Genomic DNA, 25,344 nt, shown 5'->3' with positions numbered 1-25,344 from the left:
TAAATGAGTATACTAATTGATATAAAAAGATTTTGGCACTTCATAACACTTCAGCCTTCTTTGAAGCCAAATTTCATAAAGTTTGGAGAAAGAAACCACCCTTACTTCAACTCCAACTCAGTTGTACCTTATACTCAGTAAGTATGACAGGAAGATTGTGTAAAACTGAGCATTAAATTGTGATAAGTAACTTTATTTGTTCCAAATCAGTGTTGTAATAATTCCAAGTAGAAAATTGTTATCTGGGTTCTGAAAAATAAGAGAAAAATCTCCAAAAGTAAAATAACATGAAATCCCAAACCAGCTGAGAATGTCTTATATTCCTAAACATCTCTTGACTACTTGATTTGGGAATACTCAAGTTGAAAAGGTGGTTTGAACCCTTCTGGATTGAATTGGCTGATAAATCTCTTTTTACCCTGGTGGATGAATTCTGGTATGAACAGAACCCCAGTGGAAACAGATAAAGAAAGGATAAGATGGAAAATAAACAACAGAGGAATAAGGAGAATCACAAAGAAAAACAAGGACAGGAATTCAGGTTTTGGAACAAAATAGCTATTATCAACTGAACAAGATGCATGAAGACATTTCAAAAGACAAATACCTGTTAAACTGGAATTACATGTTTCTGCACCCCAGGAAGTTGTAGGACTTACGTGAGTTCTCTCTTTTCAACACTGTATTAGTAACCTCACCAAGTCTTGAATCAGACTCTGAAACCATGACATTTACCACTGTATTTGGTTTGGGTTTGTTGTTTTTATTGTATTTTCTTGCATGTCTTCTGCTTAAACTTAACTGGAGAGCAAGGTCTCTACAGCTATGCTGCCTGTGGGGCTGTCAATTCTGCAGTTAATTAGCTGACTGATGCATAAACACTATCTGCCCAACAAACTGATGGCTTTTGAGCTGAGGTTCACCCATCCTTCCCTCACTAGAGACTCTTCTCAACCACAGAAACACAGTCCCCCTGTCTTTGAAAGGCTAAACTACTGTATTGAAACAAAACTCACTGTGAATCAAATGACCAGGGGCTTGATCTCTAAAAAGGACCTCAAGTATCATGAAAGTCATTGTTAAATCCTAACACGTAGTGACACTACTGACATAACTGAGGTTAAAAGGCTGCTTTGTAGTAGAGTATTTTCCTAGCATACATTCTAAATAAGTTAATCCTCAATTTTACCATAAAATAATTGATCTGATTAAATCTGATTTCATCTGAACAACACAAGTGATGAAATTACAACTGTCACAACATCTGATAGCAGTCTAGATTTTTTCCTTGTTCATGTTCAATATGATAGCAATCTAGCTTTTTTCCTTGTTCATGTTCAATACTCATTGATTCCTCCTGGTCTCCTTTACTTGACTCTGCTCCAGCCACATCACTGTCATTCATCCTCTCACGTTGTACAGTGCAACATCAAGCATTGAGCCTGGTTTTGAGGTCCCTAAGGTAAAATTCTCAAACTGCTCAAGCAGTTGAATAATTTGAATCTTCCCTGGCTATTCATATATGCATCTAAATATTAGGAAGGAAAATCTGTAATGCAGCGGATAGACCCTGACTGAATTTCTGACTTCAATTGGTGCTAAGTCAGGGTTGACTTCACAGAATAAAATCAACCAAGCAACTGAAGAATATTTATACTTTTAGCAAGTACAGTCAAACACCATAACATAGGGGGACTACATGTCGTGCTGGAAGATATCTGCGTCAGGGCTCTAACTGACCACTATCAGCCCCTGACCAGCCTCACCTGAGTCCCCATCACACCCACAACCTCTGCTCATTGGTCCAGGAGCCACATTTAAGCTCCTGCCAGGGGAGCCTGACCTTCCCTAAGGTATACCTGAGGTATGCTTGTGTTCACTGCTGTTTCCTGCTGTCCTGGATTGGCTGCTGGTCCTCCTGGATATACTTTAGACCTATGCTGTAGGTAACCCTTCTCCCTAGATGGACCCTGGACTTCATAGGGTAGCTCACCTTACCTGGGACTGTTGATGGTGCCTGTCACTAGCCTAGAAGTGTTCAGATCCTGCACCCTGGTTGGTGAGGACACTGCTTCTCTCTAAGCTGCCATTGCTCCTGTCTCTGGCTGTTGCCTGGCAGTTAGCTCAATTACATGAAATTCCCACTTGTCTGGAGTTCATCTCAAGGCAAGACCTGAAATTAAAAGTGAAGCGTTGGTTGAATTAATGTGGCCTTATGAATTCAAGTCAAGCTCTGCTGATATTGCACAACTTCCCTTTCTCTCCAGAACCTGAACTTTTCCTTGAGGCGGGTCACTGTGTGGCAAAGCACTTGATCCAGGCTCTCTTGTAACCGGGAGAGGAGGGCCAGGTCCTTGGACCTGTTGTGTCTACCCATTGCTCTCCTGGAAGCTTTTTATTAACCTTTTTTCCCTGAGCTGAGTTGCGTGCAGAGGTACGCATTATCTTGGGCTAAGGTCTACCCACCTTTCCCTCATATACATAATACATATATATACAAATACATATACATAACTCCCTTTCATATAAGTAACAGAATGACTGTCTGGGGCCCACTTTTAAAACTAAAAGTTGCTAAAAAAAATGCTCTGTTTAGTGTAGGATGCTGGTCTCTCAGAAACGTTAAACGTTATGTGGTGTTTTTACCTCTCATGAAGCCAAGGTGTGATCTCCCTTAACTCCCTTCTTGCTTTGGCTGTCCTGAGACCCCACCGAGCCTAATGGCTAAGGGCAGACCCCTGAAGTTATCTCCTCAACGTGGGACCGAACGCTGAGGAGAAACCGAGCCCGAGGGGGAGGCGCTGCGTGCTGCCCCTGAGGTGAGCACCTCCGGGGGGCCTCAGCCCCTCACTGCCGTCTCCCCCCTTCCCCAAAGGGCGGGAAGCGCTCTGCGCCCTTCCTCACCTCAGGGCGCGGGCGGCTCCTGCCCTGTGGCGATCCCTCATGGTGGGGGGGCGGCGGCTCCCGCCCGCCGCCAGCGCAGCCCCCTGCCCGCCCGAGCTCCGCCCGCTCGCCGCCCCACCTCCCGCCCGGGTGCCGAGGAGCCGGGCAGCCCGGCGGGTGAGCGCCGCACCATGAGCGCCGAGTGCAGCAGCTACCTCAACGCCGACAAGGTGCTGGTGAGCGGGTTCAGCTGCCCGCGGACGGGCGGCGACGCCAGCGCCGTGTACTGCTGCGGCTTCCAGGACGTCAAGTACTGCTGCGATGACCCGCACAGCTTCTTCCCCTACGAGCACAGCTACATGTGGTGGCTCAGGTAAGGTGCTGCCCGGTCCCGCATGGCGGGTGGTGTGGAGGCTCGACGGCCCCGGGGGGTGGGAGACCTGCGTTCGCCCGAGCTTGCCTGAGGGCTTGTTTCTGAGGGACTTGTAGCCTTTGTCCCGCTGAGAGTAGCGGCGCAGCTGGAGCTGCTGCCCAGAAGGAGTTCTGCTTGTGCCAGGGTGGTTTCTGACGGAAATAACGTGTGGTTTGGGTAAGGAAACGCTCAGTGCCCGTGTACAGAGCATCCCTCCGACTTCTCGGTGTGAGGTGAAGTGCGGGCTCGGGACCTGAGCATGTAAGATGCTGTGTGAATAAAGTTCCCGATGACTTCAGCTACTTTTCTGTGTGTTTAAGGTCAAGCACTGCGTAACTTTCAGCTTGGAAAGTGGCAGGTAATCAGACTTGTGCTCTTCTGGGTCCATCTATATATCCCAGTTCATCTCCAGCAGTGGCAGAGCTGCCCACACCCAGCCCGGCTGCTCTCTGTGCCTCATTCCTCTCAGGCTCTTCAGCATCCACATGTCAGGGTATTTGTACACCTCTGCATAATGCTTCTGCTGTCTCTTTATGGAGTTGTCTAATGCTTTTGTCTAATCCCTTTCTGGACTTGCTTCTGCTGTCTGCTTCTGCAGGTCTGGTGACAGCAGTCACGACCTGCTTTTTGAAGATATATCTACCCTGTATTTTACTGTTCCCTACTATTTTTCTGGAGTACCCTCTAGCATTCGTATTGTGAGATTTGGTGAACAACAACTGCATGTTCAGTTTCTGCACAACGTTCACAATTTTGTTTGGTGTATCAGTTCGGAGCATTCATCTCTCCAAACTGAACAGTCTTAATCCTTTTGAGTTATCATTAAGGCAGATGCTATGCCCCACTGATCTTTTTAGCTGCCTCTCATCCGTTTTGCACTCCACAGTGCTGCTCTCAGAGGGACTATCTAGAGCTGCCCGCTCAAGTGGTGGGTGTAGCAAGGTTTTGCTACAGTGGCAAAATGCTGCCTTTAATCCTGCTCTCAAAATCCTTTTTGTTTGTGGGCAGCACTTTGATGTCTTTGCCTGCTGGTGTACATTGACTGTGATTTTGGGGAGCTATCACTAATGTTTCTCAAACTTTTGTTGAGTTCAGAATGGCTAGATCCAAGTTCACTGTCATGTAGGCTTGGTTTATGTTTGGTTGTACATTACATTATGTGCACTGAAGCTCATCTGCATCACTTTTGCCTGCTCGCTCAGTTTTCTGCAAGTCTTGTAGCATTTGATTGCTTGCAGGGGCTTAGGATCATCAGAAACTCAGGTTTCATTGTTCTCAGGACATTGATGAAGACACTGAAGAAAGTCAGTCTCAGAACTGATCTCTGAAAGCTTTTCTTTATGTTCAAGACAATTCAGCCCTGTGCTTTATACTTTTAAGCAGCCTTGAATCTGTAACAAAACCTTTTCCTAATCCTGCATCAGTTCAGTCTTTTTAGACCCACTTTCAGTGTGGGGATTTTCCAAAGGCTTTTTGAAAAATCTGTTTGCTGGGTGCCTTTATCCATCTGCTTGTTGACGTGTTGTGGACTCCAGCAGGTTAACAAGGCACCATTTTCCACTTGTAATAATGCTGACTCTATAATAAAAGATTTTGCCAGGAAGCAGTGAGTGCCAGCAGCTTCCTGAGAGCAGAGTGTGGTAATAAGATGAATGGGAGCAGTGGCTTCGTTGTCAAAGGACTGGTTTCTTGTATGCAGGTAGGGTGATTCTGAGACAGACCTGGGAATCATGGCTTGGAGGTAAAAGTCAGGGCCAGATACAACCCAGGTGTGCCCTGTTGTAATGGCCCTGATGCTGTGTTTATCTCTTGGCTGAATGGTATTATTCCCTTTTTTATAGACCTTTCTGTCTTGCCAAGGGTGGAAATAAGATTTACTTGTCTGTAGTTTCTGGGTTCCCCTCTAGAACCCTGTTTTAGCTTGGAGTTATGCTCTCAAGCTACCAGTCCTCTGACAGTGTCCTTGCTGTAATGGTGGGTTGCCTTGGGCACTTTCACATGTGAATTCCTTCAGGGCTCTTGGGTAAATGCTATTAGGTACTTTAGGCTTGCTTTCATTTGGTTAGTCTTATCTACTATTTAATGTATAGTTATTTAAAGCCTGGTTTGTCTGGTTAGTCAGCTGAATGTGGGAAATCTCCCAGGCCATCCACAGCTGTGACTGGCACAAAATTACTCAGCTTCTCTGATGTGAGAAGACAACCCTGAGAGTCCTCTTTTACACTTTTCTCATTAAACAGTATCCACACTGTTTTAATGTTACATGATCTTTTTGCATAGTCTTGGGCTATTTTGGTCACAGGAAGCCTTCTCAAAATGGCAGAACTACTGAAAGATTAAGTTCGTTTTGCTCTTGCATCTGGATGAGGTGTTGCAGTGAAGTCTGTTAAAGCTTCATCTTTTCAGAAGGTACCTCAAAGAACTGAATCCTATGAGAGGCTTTAATGAAGCACCTCTGAAGGATCTTCCTTTACAAAGATTTTCAGGGTCTGAGAAGTGTGACTATTTGGCCTATACCTAGGCCATAAATTTGTGCCTAAACTTTGAAATTTAAGAATTTGTAGGGTTTTTTTCTCTCTGTGATGGCCTTAAGCTACTGAAAGGATCTGAGGAAACTGCAATTGGTAGGGTTTTGTTTGTGCTTCTGCCATAACTGAAGAGATGAATAAATATGATTTATACCTCTAAGCAAAATTATAGAAGGGTTTACCAATAAAAAATCACAAAGGTTAGTTGCTAACACACTGGAAACCCTCTGGTATTGCAGCACTTTGGAAATTGGATACATTTGTACATTATAGTTCCCTTAGGAGTTTAAGGAAAACATAAAAAAACCCCCGCCATTTTTCTTGTCTTTCAGAATGTTTTGGTGATCACTGCCTTGCTTGGCTTTGTTTCAGACCATTATTTATATCAGTATTTAACAACAGTATATTAAAATAGTACTTCAGATGCTTCTTATAGCCCTTGAGGACACGCTTTTAAGACTTGAAACCCTTAAGACTTAAAACTATTCAAGAGTTAGCCAAACCAGCCAAGGTAAGTGTGGAGATTGAATGTACTGAGGAAGGGAAAGGAGCTGGAAGCTCTGAAGGGGTAATTGTTGCAGGATTTGCTTTACTCCAGAACTTTAAGTTTCTCATTCTAAATCTGTCTTTGCTTGACTTGCCACTGATTTGAAAGCAGCGACTGAATGAACCACCAAGGGGTTGGTGGCATCTCAGGGATTATTTCTGTTTGGTGACACACTGGGCAGAATTTGAAGAAGCTGTTGCCTATTTCTCTTGTGTTTTTCCTGCTGTGGGAGATGCGTTGCCAGACCACTTAGCAGCCAGCTCTGACGGAAGCAGTTCATGCAATAACCAGCAGCCTAGGCAACCTGAAGCAATAGTTGCCTATGCTATTTTTTTGTCACCAAATCACTGCTGCCTGTACTATGTTCAGAGCTATATACTGCATTATTCTTAGCAAAATGGAATCATCTTTCCTCTCCCACTCCTGCAAAAACTGCAGCATTTGACAAGTGCATCTTAACACTTGCTGTATTAGGAGCTGTTGGGCAATCATAAATGACCTTTGAGCAACTCTGACACATTTCATATTATTCTCTGAATTTCTTATCTGTGATAGTATTAATTTCTCACTTATGCCTTCTTTTTTGTTGATACTTAAATAGTATAGGTTTGGGGTTTGTCTTGTTTTTTGCCAAGATTCCTTTCCCGCATTTCTTGTAAAGCTGATCTCAGCAAAGAAGAGTGAAGAATATTTTTTCCATCTCTTATAGCAGTCAAAAGCCCATGCAACAGGGAAGGGAACATTAGGAAAAGTCAGGGGTGTACAGAATTCGTAGACTCAGCTAGGTTGGAAAAGACCTTTAAAATCGTCAAGCTCAATCAGAAAGTTGTGCAGCTTTTGAAACCACAAAATACAGGTGCTGTAAAACACTAGTGAGCAGAACACTGAACAGAGCCATGCTGAGCATGTACATGCAGTTATCATGACATCTACTTATACTCCAAAGCTAAGTGGAGGGGGAGGAATGCTGGACATGCGGTATTTGTACTGCTCTGTGATGCAGTTAGGTTCAGTCAGCACCTTTTTTGTTTCTCATTAGTATGAAATATTTTAGAATCATTTTTGTCACTGTTCATTTAAGTTTTAGTTTGCAAATTTCATGGCTTCTTTCAGTATCAAATACAATTATAGTATCTATTTCAAATCTGTACTTTTTATGTTTCATGTCATATTCCATACTCTATTAAAACTCCGGCAGGCCAAGTTCAGATTTTATTCAAAGTGCTTTACTATTGAATACTCATAGAACCACGGTGACCCAATGCTGTAGCCTAGCTTTGCTGTACAGATCTCCAGAAGTCTGTTTTATCTCTCCAAAATAGCAAGTCTTTTGTTCCTGTGTGCCCATTCCTCCAGTCTCCTGGGAATATTTATCTGTTTGCTTTGCAAATACCATGTACAACACATCGTTGCAACAGTGGCATTAGGAACATCTGATTCATGCAGATCCAGATGACTTACGAGCATCCTTCCAATGTATCAGTGGACATACTGCATCTGCTTAGTGAAATTTAAATTTTTCTTTGCTGTTGTTGGCGTGGATAGACTAATTTATGGACTAAAAGTAACTGTAGGTGCGTGATGCTGAGCATCCACTGACAGAAATGTCAATGACCCACTAAGCATCTCTCTGGTCAGCAGCCTGGGGAGTCTGCTGATGAAGTGGAGCCTCTCTGCCCAGTAAAGCCTTTGGCTGTGCAGAGATGTGTGGCAATGCTGCAAGTGTGTGTGCTATTGTGGAACTCCATGCAGTAGGAGCATCAGTGAAGCGTGTGGTATGGCTTTATGTAGAAAGCTAATTGGGAGAGTTCTGTTTGGTCTGTGGATCTTCTAACAAGCATTGCTCATGTTTGAAAAGCTGTGTAAATGCTGCCAGTATTACCCATGGACCTTCCTTGCTGTTTTTATGCTAGATCACCATTTTGAAGGTGGATGAGAAGCTTGTTAATGCCAGTTTTTGAATGAGACAACAGCTGGGGGCAAAAGTAACTTTTTCGTTTGTTTGTTTAATGCCTCTGCTTAAATGCTAAAGACACACCCTGATGCCTGTGGGCTGCTGCGTGGCCTTTAAACACCTAGTGTTTAAGGTAAAGATGGGAAGATGATAAAACATTTTTAGCAGAGACATTCCTAGATGGATATGCAGCACCATAGTAACTGCAGTAGAATCTAGAGGACATGCTGAAGTACTGTCTTTATTTTCAAAGGAAACTGGTCATTAAAATGATCAAAGAACATGCGTATTTTGGTATTTGCTTCTGTTATCAGTTTTAACTTTTTTTAAAAAGAAAAGGTTATGTTCTGACTGAGAAACTTGAGTGTTTAGAGCTGTGGAAGGCATACTGAATTTCTCTAAATTAAGCAACAACCCTCCACTCCGGAGCTTTAACCTCAAATTAACCTTAAAGGACTTGCTAATATATTTTAAGAGGTTGATGGCCTCAGCATGTTGAGAACAATCTGGTGTTGAAATGTGATGTTTAAAAACAGTAAGTACAAACTGAATCTTTATTTCCGATTGATTTAGGAAGTGAGATCCGGGGTGTATTTGCTTTTGTGATGCTAATCTCCATGTTTTGGGTGATCTTTTCAAATTGCTGCTGGAGCATGACAAATACTTAGTGGCATATAACTGATCATAAGCCCTTGACCTGTACTAGGAAATAATGTAGAGTTCTTCAGGAACTGCTTTTCTTACCTTTGCCGTTTGTAACTCACAAAGCATCTTACACAAGCTGTGTAGTAATACAGAAGATGGGTGTGCTATACAGTGCAGAACTGTATTGTATTCTACAACTTGGTGGAGGAGAGCTACAGCTAAGAAACAATAGATGCCGAAACAAAAACATATAATCATTGTGTGCTTAAACTATTCAACTTTAGAACAGCTGACTCTGCTTAATGTTTGGATAATGGTGAGCAACTTCTTTTGTCCTGAACTGCAGGCTGTTATTTAAATGGAATCTTAAAATAGAGCTAGTACAGACATGACAAAAAAGCACAAATACCTGTTTCTGAAGAGCCTTTGGATTTCTATTACTTCCTCAAATAGATTCAGCTGTGGAGATCATTCTTGGTTCAATGGCTGCTCACCTCAGCCTCCTGTAGTGTATTTCTTACGTTTTGTCCATTTGGGTCAAGGTGTTCTAAGTGAAAATGCACAAGTAAGACTAGAACCTAGATTGTCAGGGACTGTAGTGACAGGACAAGGGGTAATGGGTTAAAACTTAAACAGGGGAAGTTTAGATTGGATATAAGGGGGAAATTCCTTCCTGTTAGGGTGGTGAGGCACTGGAATGGGTTGCCCAGGGAGGTTGTGAGTGCTCCATCCCTGGGAGTGTTCAAGGCCAGGTTGGATGAAGCCTTGTGTGGGATGGTTTAGTGTGAGGTGTCCCTGCCCATGGCAGGGAGGTTGGAACTAGATGATCTTGAGGTCCTTTCCAACCCTAACTATTCTATGATTCTATGACATCTCTGACTACAAGCTTATATTCAATTCCATATTGAGCAGAATACTGCTTGCCTGTAAGTTTTGTTTGAGGAAAAAAAAAAGGAAAAACTTGCTTAATACGTGCGCATATACACAAACATGTAAGAACACTCTAGTTCATGCAGATGATAAATACCATGGAAGATCTGTGTAAGGGTAAAGTTATTGTTTCAAGAACCAATTATTTTGCTGATAACAAATCATTTTAGTCATGCAAGGAGCTAAATGTTGCACAAACTTCTTTAATGGATCAGACCAATAACTGATGAGATTTGTATCTTAAAGTCATACTGATATCTGCTGATCTTAAGAGTTTCTCCTGTAGACGTATCTGTCTACTGGTGTTACGGGAGCTTGGAGAGAAGCTTTGCAGTAGCTTGAATGTAAAATTCATGAACACATCCCAAGGCACAGTTCTTCTCATATCGCTATAAGGCCACAGTAGAATTGACTTCTCACTGATAGCGATTATATATAAAGGCATTTTTATCACTAGAGGATGGAGTTTGTAGAATTTAAGACATTCGTCTCTCTTCTGTCCTTTTTATATCTGTCAAAACTGTAAATATACCAGAGTCGTAATATAAGGATACTCAGTCCTTGGATTCTTCGTCATGCATGACCAAAAGGCTGCTGTTTAATTTCACCAGAAATCAGGGTCTTTGGCATGGGCTGTGGAGTAGAGGACTGGAGCACTGTAGGTGTCAAATGGCCCAGGAGAGGTTAGTAAAGGATAGCTACACTATACTGCAGTCAGTCCTTTATTTCATTATGCAAATTTTATAGTAGGAAAAGAAAGGCTAGAAATAAGGAAACTGCTAAAGAGATTTCTGTATATACAGATACCATCTCACTGAATGTTTATGGAAAAGTATAAAGTAGCTTCCATCCTGCAGAAGTAGTATCTTGATAAAATCTACATGTACAGCTATATGTTTGGCCTCCTGGATAATTAAGGTCCTGTGTAAATTAATTAATCTTTAGTCTTCCTTTTACCCTGACAAAGATCATGGAAGAACTTCTCCAGTCTTGTTTAGTGGTATATTGCATGCTAGCATGAAGGCACAACAGTGATCACTGTACTGCACCCTGCTCTACAGAGCTCCTAACAGAACTGAACAATGTGGCTTGCACACTTTTTACTCTATTTTTTAACAGGCATGTCAGCCTTGGTGAGAAGTCTGACAAACGTGCACTTTGCTTAAAGTGCTCTAACAGGCTCTTCTTGCAATAAAAATGACATTTCACACTTAAAATATAGCTTTAATACTTAAGATGTTTGAGGAAAAAGGAGACTGTGAGGGCTGCCTGATCTCTGGAATCCCTCTTTGTGTGTGCATGTGGTATTTCTATAATACCATGCTTACCTGGGAATATGCACTGCATTGGAAAAGTTCTTGATCTTACTGATGCCAGTTACTGCATGGAGTTATTTCTGCTTTTCATAAACACAGTTTAAATCAGATTCAGGATTACTATGCATAGATAAGAGGAAATATCACCAAGGCCCAGACATCCAACTGCTGTGTAATGGCATTGATCCTTCTGAGGGCAATGAAATAATTCCAGTTTATGCAAGTTGAGTATTGAGCTCTAAACTTCTGAGTACAGTAAAATACATAGTCACTCCCCTGCCTGAGTACAAGGAACCTCCAGATATGATCCTAACCATTGTTTTAAAGGGTATTCCAGGCTGTTTGTACACTTAATTTCTTTGTTTTTCCTCTCTTCTCAGTGTTGGAGCACTCGTGGGCCTGTCGATAGCAGCAGTGGTCCTCTTTGCTTTTATCATCACTGTGTGTGTTCTCTGTTATTTGTTTATCAGCACGAAGCCTCGCAGCAAACTGGATAGTGGTTTAAGCTTACAGATGGCAGGTAAGACCAGTTGTTATTGACATACATGATTTCCTGCAGACATAAAACCTTATTCTGTGTTTAAACGGAATCCAGCAGTGTGTATTTCTCATGGGGACATCAAGATGTAGACAAGCTATCCTGCTGTTTTACCTTCTGAATGCAATGTATACCAGATGCAAATAAAAAACATGAACACAAGCTCAGTGTATTTATTTAGTAGTGGGAAGAGTAAAGCTTTGCAATACTAAGTAAGGGTGCAACAAATAAGTCCCTTTATTAGGACGAGGTCTAATAAGTTAGTTGCTGTCAAGAGTATGTAAACATAACAGTAGTGATTTCATTCTAGGAATAAGACTCTCAAAAGAGATTTTAAGTGTATTTTCTTGTGACAGGGAAAGATCATTCTTTTTTCTTTCTTTCTGACAGAGGATCCAGTCCAAATCTAAGACTCTTTGCTTCAGTCCCAGTAATCCATACCTTTGTGCCCAAACTACGTTGGCAGACACCAGCAGGAGCAGTGCATGTAGCCAGCACTGATGTGGAAAAACCTGTGCTGCTGCTATATTTCACTGCCTTTGTGGAATCTGACTGCAAGTTTTGATGGCAAAAAGTTTCACCCTTTGTCTTGGACTTCCTGAATGCTTAAACATGGCTTCCTACATCCAGTAAAGCTGTAGGAAGTAAAGAGAATGTTTTACTTAATTAGGCCTTGGAACTTGAAAAAGGGGAATAATGATCAATTATAGTCTATTATACAGCAGCAAGTCCTCTCCCGAGTGTCTAGTTGACATAGTCCACTTCATACCAAACTTCCTGTGTCTTGTTCTCCAAAGAATGCACGATTTGGTCTAAAAGTGTTTTACAGGACCATCAGGAAATGCAATGCCTTCCTTTGGAGCTGTATAAGCTAAGCAAGCTGCTGAAGTGGAAGTCACACATTCAGCAAACTGCTACTAATCTGCAAATTGAAAACTTCACACCATCCTGGAGAGAGTGGAAATCAGACCTGCTACCTAGAGCAACCTAAATAAACTTTACGGTGGGATGAGCAAAACGCCTAGTGATCTTTTACAAGATGGTTATGTTCTAATTATAAATTGGCATTATGCTTTTGAACATGTTGCTGTTTAACTTCTTCCCTCAGGTTTTCCTGTTATGGCATCAGCTCTTGATCCATTGCCAGGACAGTAGTGCTGTTTTTCTCCTGCTTTGTATTTTTATGCCAGACATGTTTGGCGTATAAGGAGCTGGGAAGGAGGCAGGTGCTTGTGCACCACTGCAGCCAAGTGATTTCATCTTTCTCTATGGACTCAAACCCTCTGCAGAACCACATCCTGCTTGGGCATTAGAGATTATTCCTTTCTTCCTACCACAAGGTGAACAACATCCCAAGCTTTCCCCACTGATGACCCAGCATTCATGTAGGCATCCTGTCTCTCATGATTCCAGGTGTTATGACTCCAAGAAGCTGAGAGATCTTTGCTTTTTCCAAAACCTGTGTTGGTTTGAGTTTTATTCAGCCTACGTTGCTTTGTATTTAAACACTGTTTTGACTTTGCTCTCATCCTGTGTTCTTTCACTTTTATTATTCTGCTTTTTGACTGCTCTGAATGACAGTTATTTTACATCTAAATTCTGGTAGCTTTAGCTGTTGATGAGGTGGGTTGCCAGAAATTGAAAGCCAGTCACTTTGCCAGGGTTGAGAAATCTTTGAAAATGTTAAAGGGTTTCATTGACAAGCCTGAGTGCTTCCCTTCATCATACCGGGCTTTCTTTTGCATGGTAGTCATGCAAGGGCTGTGTGTCTTACAAGATGACTGGTTAGCTGCTTTCAGGCCTGGGGAACAATAAATGCAGCCTCTTTCTTCTTCTTTCAGTTCTTCTGAGATTTGAGCCTAATCATATATAGGCAATAAAAATGATTTAAAAAAATTAAAACAGTTTTTAGAAGCTGCAGAAAATGCTAGGCCTGAGCACCATACATTGTAACTGTGAACTTGGCTCAGCCCTGCTTTCTCTGGGCTAGCATAATCTGCTGTTTGAACAAAAGCTGTGTCACACATCAGGTGTTGTGCATCATCTGTCCCCTTGGAGCATTCAGAGAGCGCTCATTCATAAAAGCAATATTTTTTATTATATTCAATTTCACCGATAATACATCAGCTCAGTTGGAGCTTTGTATTTCATTAAATGTAAAACTGATTATTGTATGCCTTTCCTCCTTCATGTAATAGTCAAAATTGGTCATTGTTCCATGGGCTCATCCAAGATCTCCTAAATATGGAAGTAGAATTGCTGACTTTTTTACAGAAATGGCTTCAAGATTGATCATAAATCTACCAATAGAGTGGATGTGCAGCCTTGTTAAAGCTACTGAGTTCAAAAAGTACATTGCCTGGAATTTGCCTCTATTTAGTCTTCAACAAATGGTCTTCGGTGGCATCAACACAGATATTATATATGGGGTTTCTGAGTTAGCTAAGCATGTTGTTAGCCCTAGTAAATATCAGCATTTTAATCTGACTTGAATTTCAGGAAAAATGAGCTCAGTCGCTGGTGTAGATGAGGAGGAACTACTTTAATGTTTATAGTTCTACTCATTTCTATTTGTAGTAGCATAGTATAGAGTTGATCCCTTATGAGCAAGACTGTGTCCAGGAAAATGAGAAGATCCCATATTTCAAGGACTTTACAGTCTAGTTTCTTAACAGATCTACTATTTCTCAATAAAAAGCAGCCCCCTACTGTATATATTTAAATGAAATCCTCTCCTTTACAGGTCATGTCTCAGCTCTTTATACATCGCTTGTTTATTGTTTGCAGTCTGCCTTAGGATGTGAGGTTCACCTGGGGTTTGGCTTGTGGATTATAATGGTCTGCTTTTCTAAAGTGTCAAAGTACTTCAGTTTTAATTCTATCCTCACAGCTACCTTTCTGAAGTAGGGTGATGCTAGTAGCCCCATCTCACAGAGACATAACTGCAGGGAAGTGTCATATTTTTAATGCTTTGTGTGTCAGTTCGGACATTAATGTCCAGTGGAATTTTCAAAGGGCATCACTAACCAGAAGCCCTTTGTCCTTTTGCTTATGATTTGTCAAGACTAGCTTGAAACAGAAATTTTGTGGTACAGAGAATTGAGCCATGCTTTTTGAGACCAAGGGGAATATTCAAATCACTGGAGCATACTTTTTCTTAGTATAGTGAACTCACATTTTAGTCGTACAAGTTGCTCAGTGAGCTCTTTCTGAGAGGAAGGATTTTTTTCATAATTTCTCCCTTTTGAAGGCTAGAGAACTATAAAAGTGTTTCTTGGTAAACAAAAGCCCCAAAGAAATCCAAGCCCTGAGAATGCAAACTTTATGGATTTTCCCAAGGCAAAAGGGAATTTGGTCATCCGCTTTGTCCTCCTCCTAACCCAAAAGTTTCTCTTTATGCAAAAGGTTTATCCCCTTTAAAATGTAGGGAACTAGGGAGTCACAAGATTGTGTTTTGTTAAGGTTGAGTAAACAATGCTGGAGCATCTAGTGGAGATGAGGAGGACTGAGTCAAGATGGCATAATTGGCAGGAGAGGAGGGATAAGCAGGCAGAAAAGGAAGAATCTAGAGGCATATCTGCTGCTCAGCTCTGGTAAAAGACGCAAATGTGCTTCTCTGGACCATGCAGCTGATGGGAGAGGAGTGGTCACCTCTGCTGGCCCCTTAGAATGGGTTTTGCTGCCACAGGTAAAAAGGTAGATAGAGACTTTCCACCTTGGTGACCCAAACAGTTTGTAAACACATTTTCTGAGTTGTCCCTGTGTTTCAGCCAGAATTAGTCTAGGAGGACCTTTGGGGCGAGATGTCCTATACCACTGCGAAGTGAGACTAGCAAATTAGATTTTATGATGGTAACTAACATTTTCCTTTAAAGCGTAGCGCAAGAAGACCTCTCTAATGCATTCAGAGTCAGACAGCAGGGACCTTTGGGTTGGAGTGTGAAGAGAACTGTGGCCTTCTAAATTACTCATAAGTGCTGGGGAAAAATCTTCTTTAATAGAAGAGATTAATTCTGTGTTCTTACACAGCAGTGACATCATAGTATGCAAAAGTTCATGGTTTCATTTCATAAGGAAAAACTCAGCTCAAAAAATAGCCGGATGACCTTCCTGTCCCTATTTCTCTCTTTAATTACGATTCCTCACGGGACACTCTTCAAATATACAAAACATTCAGATATTTTGATGAAAAAGCACTGAACTCTCACATTCTCCTCCTTAGCTTTGTAGTTATCTGGCTGTTGGTTCTGAAACCAGAGTTGCTGTCTGAAATCAGTGACACTGTGCTTGTGTTTTGGAGTATGCATTGATAGCTTACTTTCTAGGCTTATCAATAATTTCCACTATGTGGTCTTTCTGCAGCTGGCCTTAAATTTTCCCCAGTTAGGCTACCTTTTTCTTTGCCAGCCATCTGCCTCAGGTACTTGTATATAGGGAAAATCAGCCAAATGGGCTCAACTTTTAGAAGAAAAATAAATCCAAGCGCCCCCAGAAGCTTATTTCTTTTCCTTTAGGAAATGAGGAACTTTTCTGTTTTGGAGATGGAAATTAAAATTTAGTGGAAGGGTAGCATTAGCTTGAAGTTCTATTGCTAGGAAAGATTAGATCTAGAAATGTTTAAATTGGACTTGTTAGCTTTTACATTTCCTAAACTTTCTTGTAACAGTGAGGCTTTTGCAGCTCATTGAGTCAGGTTTTATACTACAAAGATACCCATAAATGCTGTAAACTGGTTTAGGTATGAAATGAAGACAGAACTCAAAAGCAGGCTTCCTTCCTCTTATAGCTGATTAGGAATTTTATAGTTTTGCTTTTTGGGTTTCTTTTGATCACAGCTGAACTAACTCACTGAAAAGACTTGGTTTCAACTAAGATCTTGGCTTAAATATTATTTTACAGATTTTTTGAAATGTCAAACTGTCAAATTCCAAACTGCAGGTTTTTTCAATTCAAACAAAATAAAATGTAGCTTTCAAAACCTTTCAAAACCAAGTAATTCGTTTGCCTCATTTGCTTGGTTCCTTTTTATTTTTTAAATGAAAATACTAAAATTCTCAACTATTCAGCCCTTTTGGTTACAGGAACTTTTTTTAATCCCTTCCCCACAAGCTTCCTTGGACAGAAGTACCCTGCCTAGTTATGCTTCTCTCTCCTCTTTCTTTCTCTTTAAACTCTGTGTTGCCCAAGCAGTGGGAAACTGGAAAATGAGGTCAGACAGTGCTGGACTTCAGGCTAATGCGAAATACGGGGAGCCAGGCATGGGGAGAAGACTGATGAGATCCATAAGGAGGCTTAGATGAGAAGGTAGAGCAAGGAGAAGTTTTGGAGCCAGTAGATACAGAAGAAACTTCAAGGGCCTGGACGCACCTGGGAAGGTGTGAAAGAAGGATGGGGCTAATGGGGTTGAGAGCAGCAGAGCAGGAAAGCAGGTGTCTGTCAGTTGCCTGGTAGAATGTTAATGAACTGCTACTCATTTTAACCTTTGAAGCTGTGCTCTGAAAAACAACACTCAGCTACTACTGAGCTTCAAAGTCAAACACTGAAAAGATGGGAGATGCCAGAACTTAACTTTTCCTGGACAACAAGTGAAATGCCTAATTAAAAATTGCTTTATCTGCTATTTTCCCCTTTAATCTTTCTAAAACCAAGGGTTAGGCTTCTTTCATGCAAAGACAAATTGTGAGCCTCCCCCCATGCAGTGCTTTGGGGTCATTGGATGAAAGGTGCAATGAAAGCAATATTGACTGATCACATTTGCAGCAGGATGAAAGTTTGAGATTTCTGATCTATTTTCTTGAATATGGGAAGTTTTTATGCCATTCCTTTAAGGAGACACTCTGATTTCCTGCTAGAAGTCCTTCATATACCACAGTATAACTAACCTTATGTTAGTTTTCATCTTAATGTTTATTCGTTTTTAACACAAGTTATTAATTGCAGCCTCCCAGAGGCTTAGGAACAGAAAGTAGAATAGCTCTAGTTTATCCCATCCTCTAAAAACTGTAGAGGAAGATTCCAGGAACTGTGTTTTCTCTGGTACATCTGTATGTTACTACGCAACTGAAGGAAGAATAATGCTGTTAGTTTTATTAAAACTGCTTTTGTTTTACAGACAGTGAGACCAGAGGGAATTCAATATGTTAAAAAAAACAGAGACACTGGATGGATTCTACCAATGGTGTAATGAAAACAGGTACAGTGACAACATTTATTTTCCTCTTATTGTTTTTGTATACTCTCTGATCTCTTTTATATGTGGTGATGCAGATATGGTAAGCATTTTTCAAAATGCCATGAACCTTTATGTGGGTTTTTAGGTTTCTGAAAAGCACTAGCAAACTGCCTATGATTTGAGTCCTTATATATGATTGTATATCATACAGTCCTTATACATTGCCCTGATGCTGACCTTGCACAGGAGTATCTGCAGAGACTTAAACACAATCCTTCCACAGAGAAATCTCTTCTTACTGATTTACTTGTACATGAATATTCCATCATGGCTGTGCGCACCAGAGATTACATTCCCCTTATGCTGCCTTTGGCCTTTTCCTGATGCTGTCCTGGATGTACCAGAGCATATTAAGGAAGCAGCCCTCGTAACTTATTTAAAACAAATTGTTTAGTGATGAACTGATAGAAAGGCTCCTGTGTGACCAAGGGTAAAAGCAGTGAACTGTCTGGTGGGTTGTTTAGGTTAGCATCCCCTGCTTCCTGGGGATGCTACCTACAAGTGCTGAGTCAAATCTGATACAGAACTGAAGAGTATTATCTTGCAAAAAGTGAAGTTTTATATACTGACTTGATTTTTGTGCTGAAATCATGTTTAAAGATCAAACTGCCTATGGCACAGATCATGCAAAATGGTATTTAAAATGTATGCCAGTACAGGTGAATTCTACTTCAGACTTAAGAGGAATTTATGAATAATGCGAAAGACTTCAGATGGCGTGAAACGTGCATTTTACTTTCTGTAGGGGGTGAAAGCTCATGGTTAAATGGCCTCAGAATGTGAGAATAACTGTACATCAACAATGTCTGTCACAGGGGAAACAAAAAGAAGTGGGCTTGTTTGCTCAGCAGCTGTTAGATGAACAGGAAAGTAAATGTGTCAGAGTTCCTTGCTTCATGTCTTTTCTCTTGTACTCTTAAAAAGAAAGTCACCCTGTGCATTGTAAGTGCAAATGCATCTTTCTCAAGCACTCTTTATTATCAGCACAGTAGGTTGGTTTGGGCTGCTTGTCCTCATGCAAATACTTCAGTGTAACAAAAACTCATTTTGAAACTTCTAACCCACCTCCACACCTATTTTTTTCTTACTGCTGTTGCAAATGAAATGGCTCATGGAAGGAAAATGCCACGGGAAGACTAAAAAGGATCCTGCAGTCAGAAAGCCGTCTGTGGTGAGAAAATCCCAAAATATCTGATGCAGGCGCTAAGTGCTGAGCTGAGACCTCAGTTCAAGTCTGTGAATGTGACATTGCTTTCTCAAGGCCATGAGCCTTTCATTTCCTCATGCTTCAGCTTGTCTGTCTTCCACCATGTCATAGAGACTAATGTTTACGGAGTGCCCTGAAGTGTAGCCTGCACTATTTCTTGCAGGGAGTGAATTGCAAGGCCAGTTGCAGAGGATTTTGTTGTAGGGGTTTGAATGCACATAGTCTATGAAGTCTATGAAAAAATGAGAAGCTTGTTTTTGTGGATGAATTATCCAATTATTTTTTGTTGGCAAAATGAAGCTGATATTGTCATGAAGACTCAAAATACTTGAGACTTTTCGAGCTAAAATCAGGAAAACTATGCCCTTAGCCTGTGAGTGTTTTTGCTTCCAGATCAAGAATGGAACAGCTGGGAACTTTCTGTGAAAATGAAATGGGAGGCAAAGATCTTTTCTGAACTTCAACATATTATCCCATAAAGTGTTGGTAGAAATTCCAGATCTCTACCTGTTTTCTATCCTCTGATTTTCATGGATTTCATGCCCTCACCTGTTACGGAGAGCCACGGTGCAGTGATAAGCTAGAAAGTGCACCAATGGCTGCAAGCGTTCCACTGCTGTGAGACAGCTCCATGTGGCAATTAGATCTGATTTAGCATGCGCACTTCCTCTGCCAAATTCACAGGGTTTTAATGAGGAAGAGGACCCCCTACACCCTTGCAGCTGATGTAGCTCAGCACACAATTCAAGCCTGTTTGCATAATCTTTTTTTCTAGCAAGAGGGCAAATGCAACTCTTAGCTTTGAAAAGGGAAAACAGAGGAAGGAGGCAGCTGGAGGCATCGCTTCTAACTTGGAGTGGTAATATATCAAATTATTAAACAATTGAGTTAACTCATAAAGAAAAACCTAACACAGATCTCATGAAGGCAAATCATGACAAACCAGTCTAATTTCTCTCTTTGTCAAGGTAACTTTGCCTGTCAGAGAAGTGGGAACAAGTGGTTCATAAAGACTACTGGTCTTTATGAAAAGGCAGTCAAAGACAAGTTTTCTGTGGCTCATTCTCAAACACATTTTCAGAGGGAAGGATGTCTCAGTACTCCATCCCAGTTAAGTAGTAAGAGCTTGGCTGAAGGACTAAAGAGCATATGTATAAAATTTATGATGGCACCACCCTGAGAGGGGTTGCAAGCGTTTAGGGGTAAAACTGCTTTTCAGAGTTATCTCCGTGCCCTGGAGAAATGGTCTGAAATCAAAAAGGTGAAATACAACAAAGATGAAAGCAAAGTGCTGTATTTAAAAAGGAGAAATCAAATCCTCAAAAATATACCTAAGGGAGATTAACTAAGTAGTGTGGGGGGAAAAAACTATCTTGGGGTTTACAGTATGCCATACACAGAATATTGATGTTATGGGATCTTCTAGTCTGCCATATCAAGGAGGGGAACTGTGTATAGGATGTAAGGTAGTAATTTATTCCAGTTACTGCTGGCAGTGTCTCTGTCAGTAATGCTTTTAGGTATTGATATACTGGAGAAAAGAGAAAACCGAGGTAAAGTATTTAGGTTTTTGAATGGCAGGACAGGCTTAAGTGCAGAGAAGATGAGTGACAGTGTTCAGTTATGTCAAACAGGACAGTGAATATCCTTCATGTCTGTGGCAGGCAGGGTAAGTACTGTGCTGAATTTCACTTTGAAGTAGATCCAGATTTAGTAATAGAAAATCTTCCAAACTATGAGGGCAGTAGTAGTACTGGACCAGCCAATGAGGCAGCTTGTGGGACTTTCTTACAATGGTATCTTGAACAGGTTAGACTGAAGGATCTCTTCAGCCTTTGTGTGGGGCTGTGAATTAGTCCCAGGGATCCCATAAGCCATATCAGTAACCCCGTCTTTCACTAGACTTCCAGGTCTGGAAAGGAAATATGTGTCAAGCTGCTGTGAGTAGCGAGAGTCTTGGATGCTATGTCAGGCTGTGTGTGGAACTGGCCCTAGTCTGGAGAAGAAGTGGTGGCCATAAGAGGAATGTCTAAGATCCCTTCTGATATGGTATTTAAGCAGAAATGCTGTATGCAGAGATAGACTATTTCAGTTGGAAGTGACCTACAGCAATCATCTAGTCCAACTGCCTGACCACTGCAGGGCTGCCCAAAAGCTAAAGCAAAGTATTAAGGGCATTGTTAAAATACCTCTTAAACACTGATAGGCTTGGGGCAATGACCACCTCTCTAAGAAGCCTGTTCCAGTGCTTGACCACCCTCTTGGTAAAGAAATCCTTCCTAATATCCAGACTAAACCTCCCATGGCACAGCTTTGAACCATTCCCACTGATATGATGTTATTGTATACCAAGAAGAGGTCATAGGATCACAAAATCACAGACTGGTTTGTGTTGGAAGAGACTTTGAAGCTCACCCAGTTCCAACCCCCTGGCACAGGCAGGGACACCTTCCACTAGAGCAGGCTGCTCCAAGCCCCATCCAGCCTGGCCTTGAACACTGCCAGGGATGGGGCAGCCACAGCTTCTCTGAGCAACCTGTGCTAGGGCCTCAGCACCCTCATAGATCACCCCACAGATCACTTCCTCAGAAAGGTGTACAGAGCAATGAGGTTGCCCCTCAGTGTCCTTTTCTCCAACCTAGACAAGACCAAGGTCCTTAGCCACTCCTCACAGGATATACCTTCCAGCCCTTTCACCAGCTTTGTTGCTCTCCTCTGGACTCACTCGGTTACCTTAATCCTTCTTAAATTGTGGGGGCAAGACCTGCACACAGTACTCAAGGTGAGGCTGCACCAAGTCTAAACACAGAGGGATGATCAGCTCTTGTCTGGCTGGTGATATTGTGTTTAACACAGCCCAGGATGTGGTTTGCCCTCTTGGCTGCCAGGGCATGCTGCTGATTCATGCTGAGCCTGCTGTCAACCTGAGGGCAATACTGGGGGAGGGTACAAATCTAACGCCTTGTGTGTTTTTATTTAGGTTGGTCAGGAGTGTATAACTATCCCCAGCACCTTAAGCAGAATAAAATCTAGAATCTACATAAGTATCACTGATAAATAAGCATCATTGTTCTCGATGCTCTGGCATTGGAAGTGATGTTCTTTGCTGGTTGTGATGCTGTTTGCTGCTAGTTGCCATCTGCCTTGAAATCCAAGATTTCACACTTCAGAACTTCTGTCAGTAGCTGAATTTGCTGAGATTTTCTGGCTAGACTTCAGTGCATGTCCATTGTCTTTCGCATATACAGGCAATCTGCTTCTAAACCCAGCTGTACCAACAGCTGTTGTGCTTCACCTCAGAAGCAATCCTGTTTTAATGAGCAGTGGAGTGATTTCTTTGTATAGAAATCCTTCAAGTGTAGTCTGGAATATGTTTTGGTATCCTTCAAGGTTAAAGGCACACATTGTATGTCTATCATTAGAAGAAATGTGTGGAATAATGTAGATATTAATGATGCATATTCCAGGAGGCACTGCATAGAAATGTTAGATGAAAGACACATCTGCTAAGCCTTTTTTGTTTTGTTCTAGCACCATTGTGCCTTGAGCCTTCACATGTAAGGTGAAATCCTCGCTTTCACAGGAAAAACGACAGCAGATCTACCTGTCCACACACATCCACAGAGGAGCCATTTAGTGTTTCATAGGTGTAGTGATGCCCTTCAGAACTGCAGTTTTTCACATGATAAAGTAATGAGAAGCTTGGAAAGAAGTGATGCCAGTGAAACAAAGTGAACTGTGTGGTTTGTTCTAGATTTGTTTGCAGGATCTCCTTAACAATTCTGCTGTGCAGCACAGTTAAAAGGTCTTCCTCTGTTCAGGGTAATTCTAAACTCTGGTATTTTGCAGATAGAGAGCTGCATCCTTCGCAAGGCCTCCACCAAAACAAGCTGTTGACAAAGCCAAGTGGCTTGAAGAGATTTCCTGAGCCACAAGGATGGACTGTGACTGTAAGCCGCAAAAGCCTGACTCATTCTTCCAGAGGAGTTTCCTGGCTGTTACAACCACTGTTGATAACTAGAGGCCAATCTAAAGATGTGTCAGGATATGTATTTGTGTATGGTTGCAGTACGGAGAAGTAGTAAACTTTGATTTGCACACACCCGCTCCTGCTGCTAGTCATTTTCATGTAAAATGTTGTCTTTACCCTGAGCAGTTCCAGTGAGGTAGCACAGTTGTCAAGCAGAGCAGAATTTGGCACACCATATTGACCAAGCTTTGTTTCAAGCTTTCCCTGTATGCCGTCTTCATGTGGTGTCTCCCCATCAGGAATATGATTGTCTTTTAGCCAAGTTTATTTGTTCAGTGCACCAACAGATGTGAACGTAGTACCTCAATAAAATCTGGCATTTACAGTGTTGTATTCTTAATGTGTTGTTTTCCCTCACCTTTGTTTCCTCAAAAGATTCTCATGGAACCTAAAATTATGTTGATGGAAGAATTTTCCGACAAAGTAGCGAAGTTTTGTAGGAAAGTTTTTGATTTCAGTAGCTGTTTTCATTGGAAAGAGTAAATACACTGAGATGAGTTGAAGTGAACATCCACAAATGTTTTGCAGGTTCTACATCAAAATATGTTGGAATATTTATTTTGAAGCAAGTGTCAAAAATTTTCCAATAGTATTCCTGCTCGGAGCATTACTTTGTGAATGCTGAAATTTCTTCAGGTAATCAAAGGGCTCTAATTGCACATTTTATATCTCCAGAAGTCTTGGGAACAACCAGCATGGTCTTAGCTGTTGTATTTGAGCTTTCAAGTCTTTCAAGCTTTGCCTTGAAATCATGAGCATTAATGATAAAGGATTTCTTTTTACCTTGTGAGGGTTTTTTAAGATCAGTGATCAAAAGAATTTCTAAACTATTTAACCATGCTATTTATTGTAAAAGCTGTAGACAGATTCATCCCTTCCATTTGCAGATGAAGCCTTAAAATACTTACCTACCACATCAGTTTTGTCTCTGGTTATACTTGACCGTTTTAAGACTAGATCCTTTTCTGCTATTTGGGAGTGACACCCTTGTGTGTGATAGTGCTTCTCTACAGCTATTTCGTATTCTGCATCAGAAATCCTGAAGTGCTTCCAGTCTGAGATACTCTTAAGTCACATTATTTGTGTGAAATAACACACCAGTGCCTCCAAACTACGTGGAGAATGTGGTATATGATCTTTCTATAACTGTTTGCATGTACTATTTCACTAAACTGGGGCTTCTAGAAAATTAAAACCACCTTGGATGCACAAATAAAATCTTTTTATAACAATAAACATAAACCTGATCTTCCAGCCCAGTAACTGCCTTGATTGGGACTGTCAAGGAGCAGAAGGGAGAGAGATTTATGATTTTTGCCATCTGGTTTCCTTTAAAGATCCCAGCCCTGAAATACCTATTCCAGAAGCATATGCTTAATTTTAAACCACCAATAAAAGACATAGCAGATGAGAAAGAAGAGGAATTAAGTATTTTCAGCTTCATAAATACTTGAACTTCAGTAATTTTTACATTTTAAAGAAAGATATTATGAAGTAATTAAAAATACTCTCCTGTTTTGTATGTTGCAGATGAAAATACCTTTGATTTCTGTCCCTTGGGCAATTTCTACATGCTTTATTGCTCAAATGACAAGATTCTTTTTCCCTCAAATATTGGGCTTTTTATTCATTTTGAGTACCTTAAGATACCGAAGTAAAAGCATAAAAGTAAAACCAGAAGGCAAAATAAGCTTCCAACTCTTTGCCTCCATCCAGTGCCTATTTGTTTTCTGGTACTATGTTAGGAAAATCCATTTCTTTGGACTTTCAGCTCAGTATTTTGTAATTGAGGCTTTCTAAATGTCACAAAAAAGTACCTCCCACGCTGGTTTGATTAGGGAGTTCAATACACTGCCCGTAACTGCTTTCTAGTGTAATGTGCAGCTGCAACAAGGGTGGCTCCCTGGGCTTAATAGACATAATAAGGTTTAATGTGCTTGTTAGGCATAGCCCTAATTTTTGCCCTGGGACCATTTTAAGCTTAAATTGTTTAAATAAGCATAGTGAAGCAAATTCAGGGCTGTTCTGCTACTATCAGCCATATAGAAGCTGGTTGAACTCGGAGGAGTTACTATAAGCATTTTTTGGGCAAAATAAAAATGAGAGATGCGTTGTGTATGCA

At 41.2% G+C, this 25,344-nt stretch overlaps 1 protein-coding gene across 1 annotated transcript; it reads left to right on the top strand.

Moving 5' to 3' along the window:
* Positions 1-1,874: 1,874 nt before the first annotated feature.
* SHISAL2A (shisa like 2A) lies at positions 1,875-23,790 on the top strand. The gene is given in 4 exon segments (XM_065672551.1): positions 1,875-3,256; positions 11,596-11,735; positions 23,042-23,111; positions 23,113-23,790. Coding segments are annotated over 4 exon segments (420 nt in total). The 5' UTR covers positions 1,875-3,074; the 3' UTR covers positions 23,141-23,790.
* Positions 23,791-25,344: the final 1,554 nt, after the last annotated feature.

Source organism: Lathamus discolor, chromosome 3, assembly GCF_037157495.1.
Source record: "Lathamus discolor isolate bLatDis1 chromosome 3, bLatDis1.hap1, whole genome shotgun sequence".
Lineage (NCBI taxonomy): Eukaryota > Metazoa > Chordata > Aves > Psittaciformes > Psittacidae > Lathamus > Lathamus discolor.
This window is presented reverse-complemented; position numbering and strand designations above follow the sequence as displayed.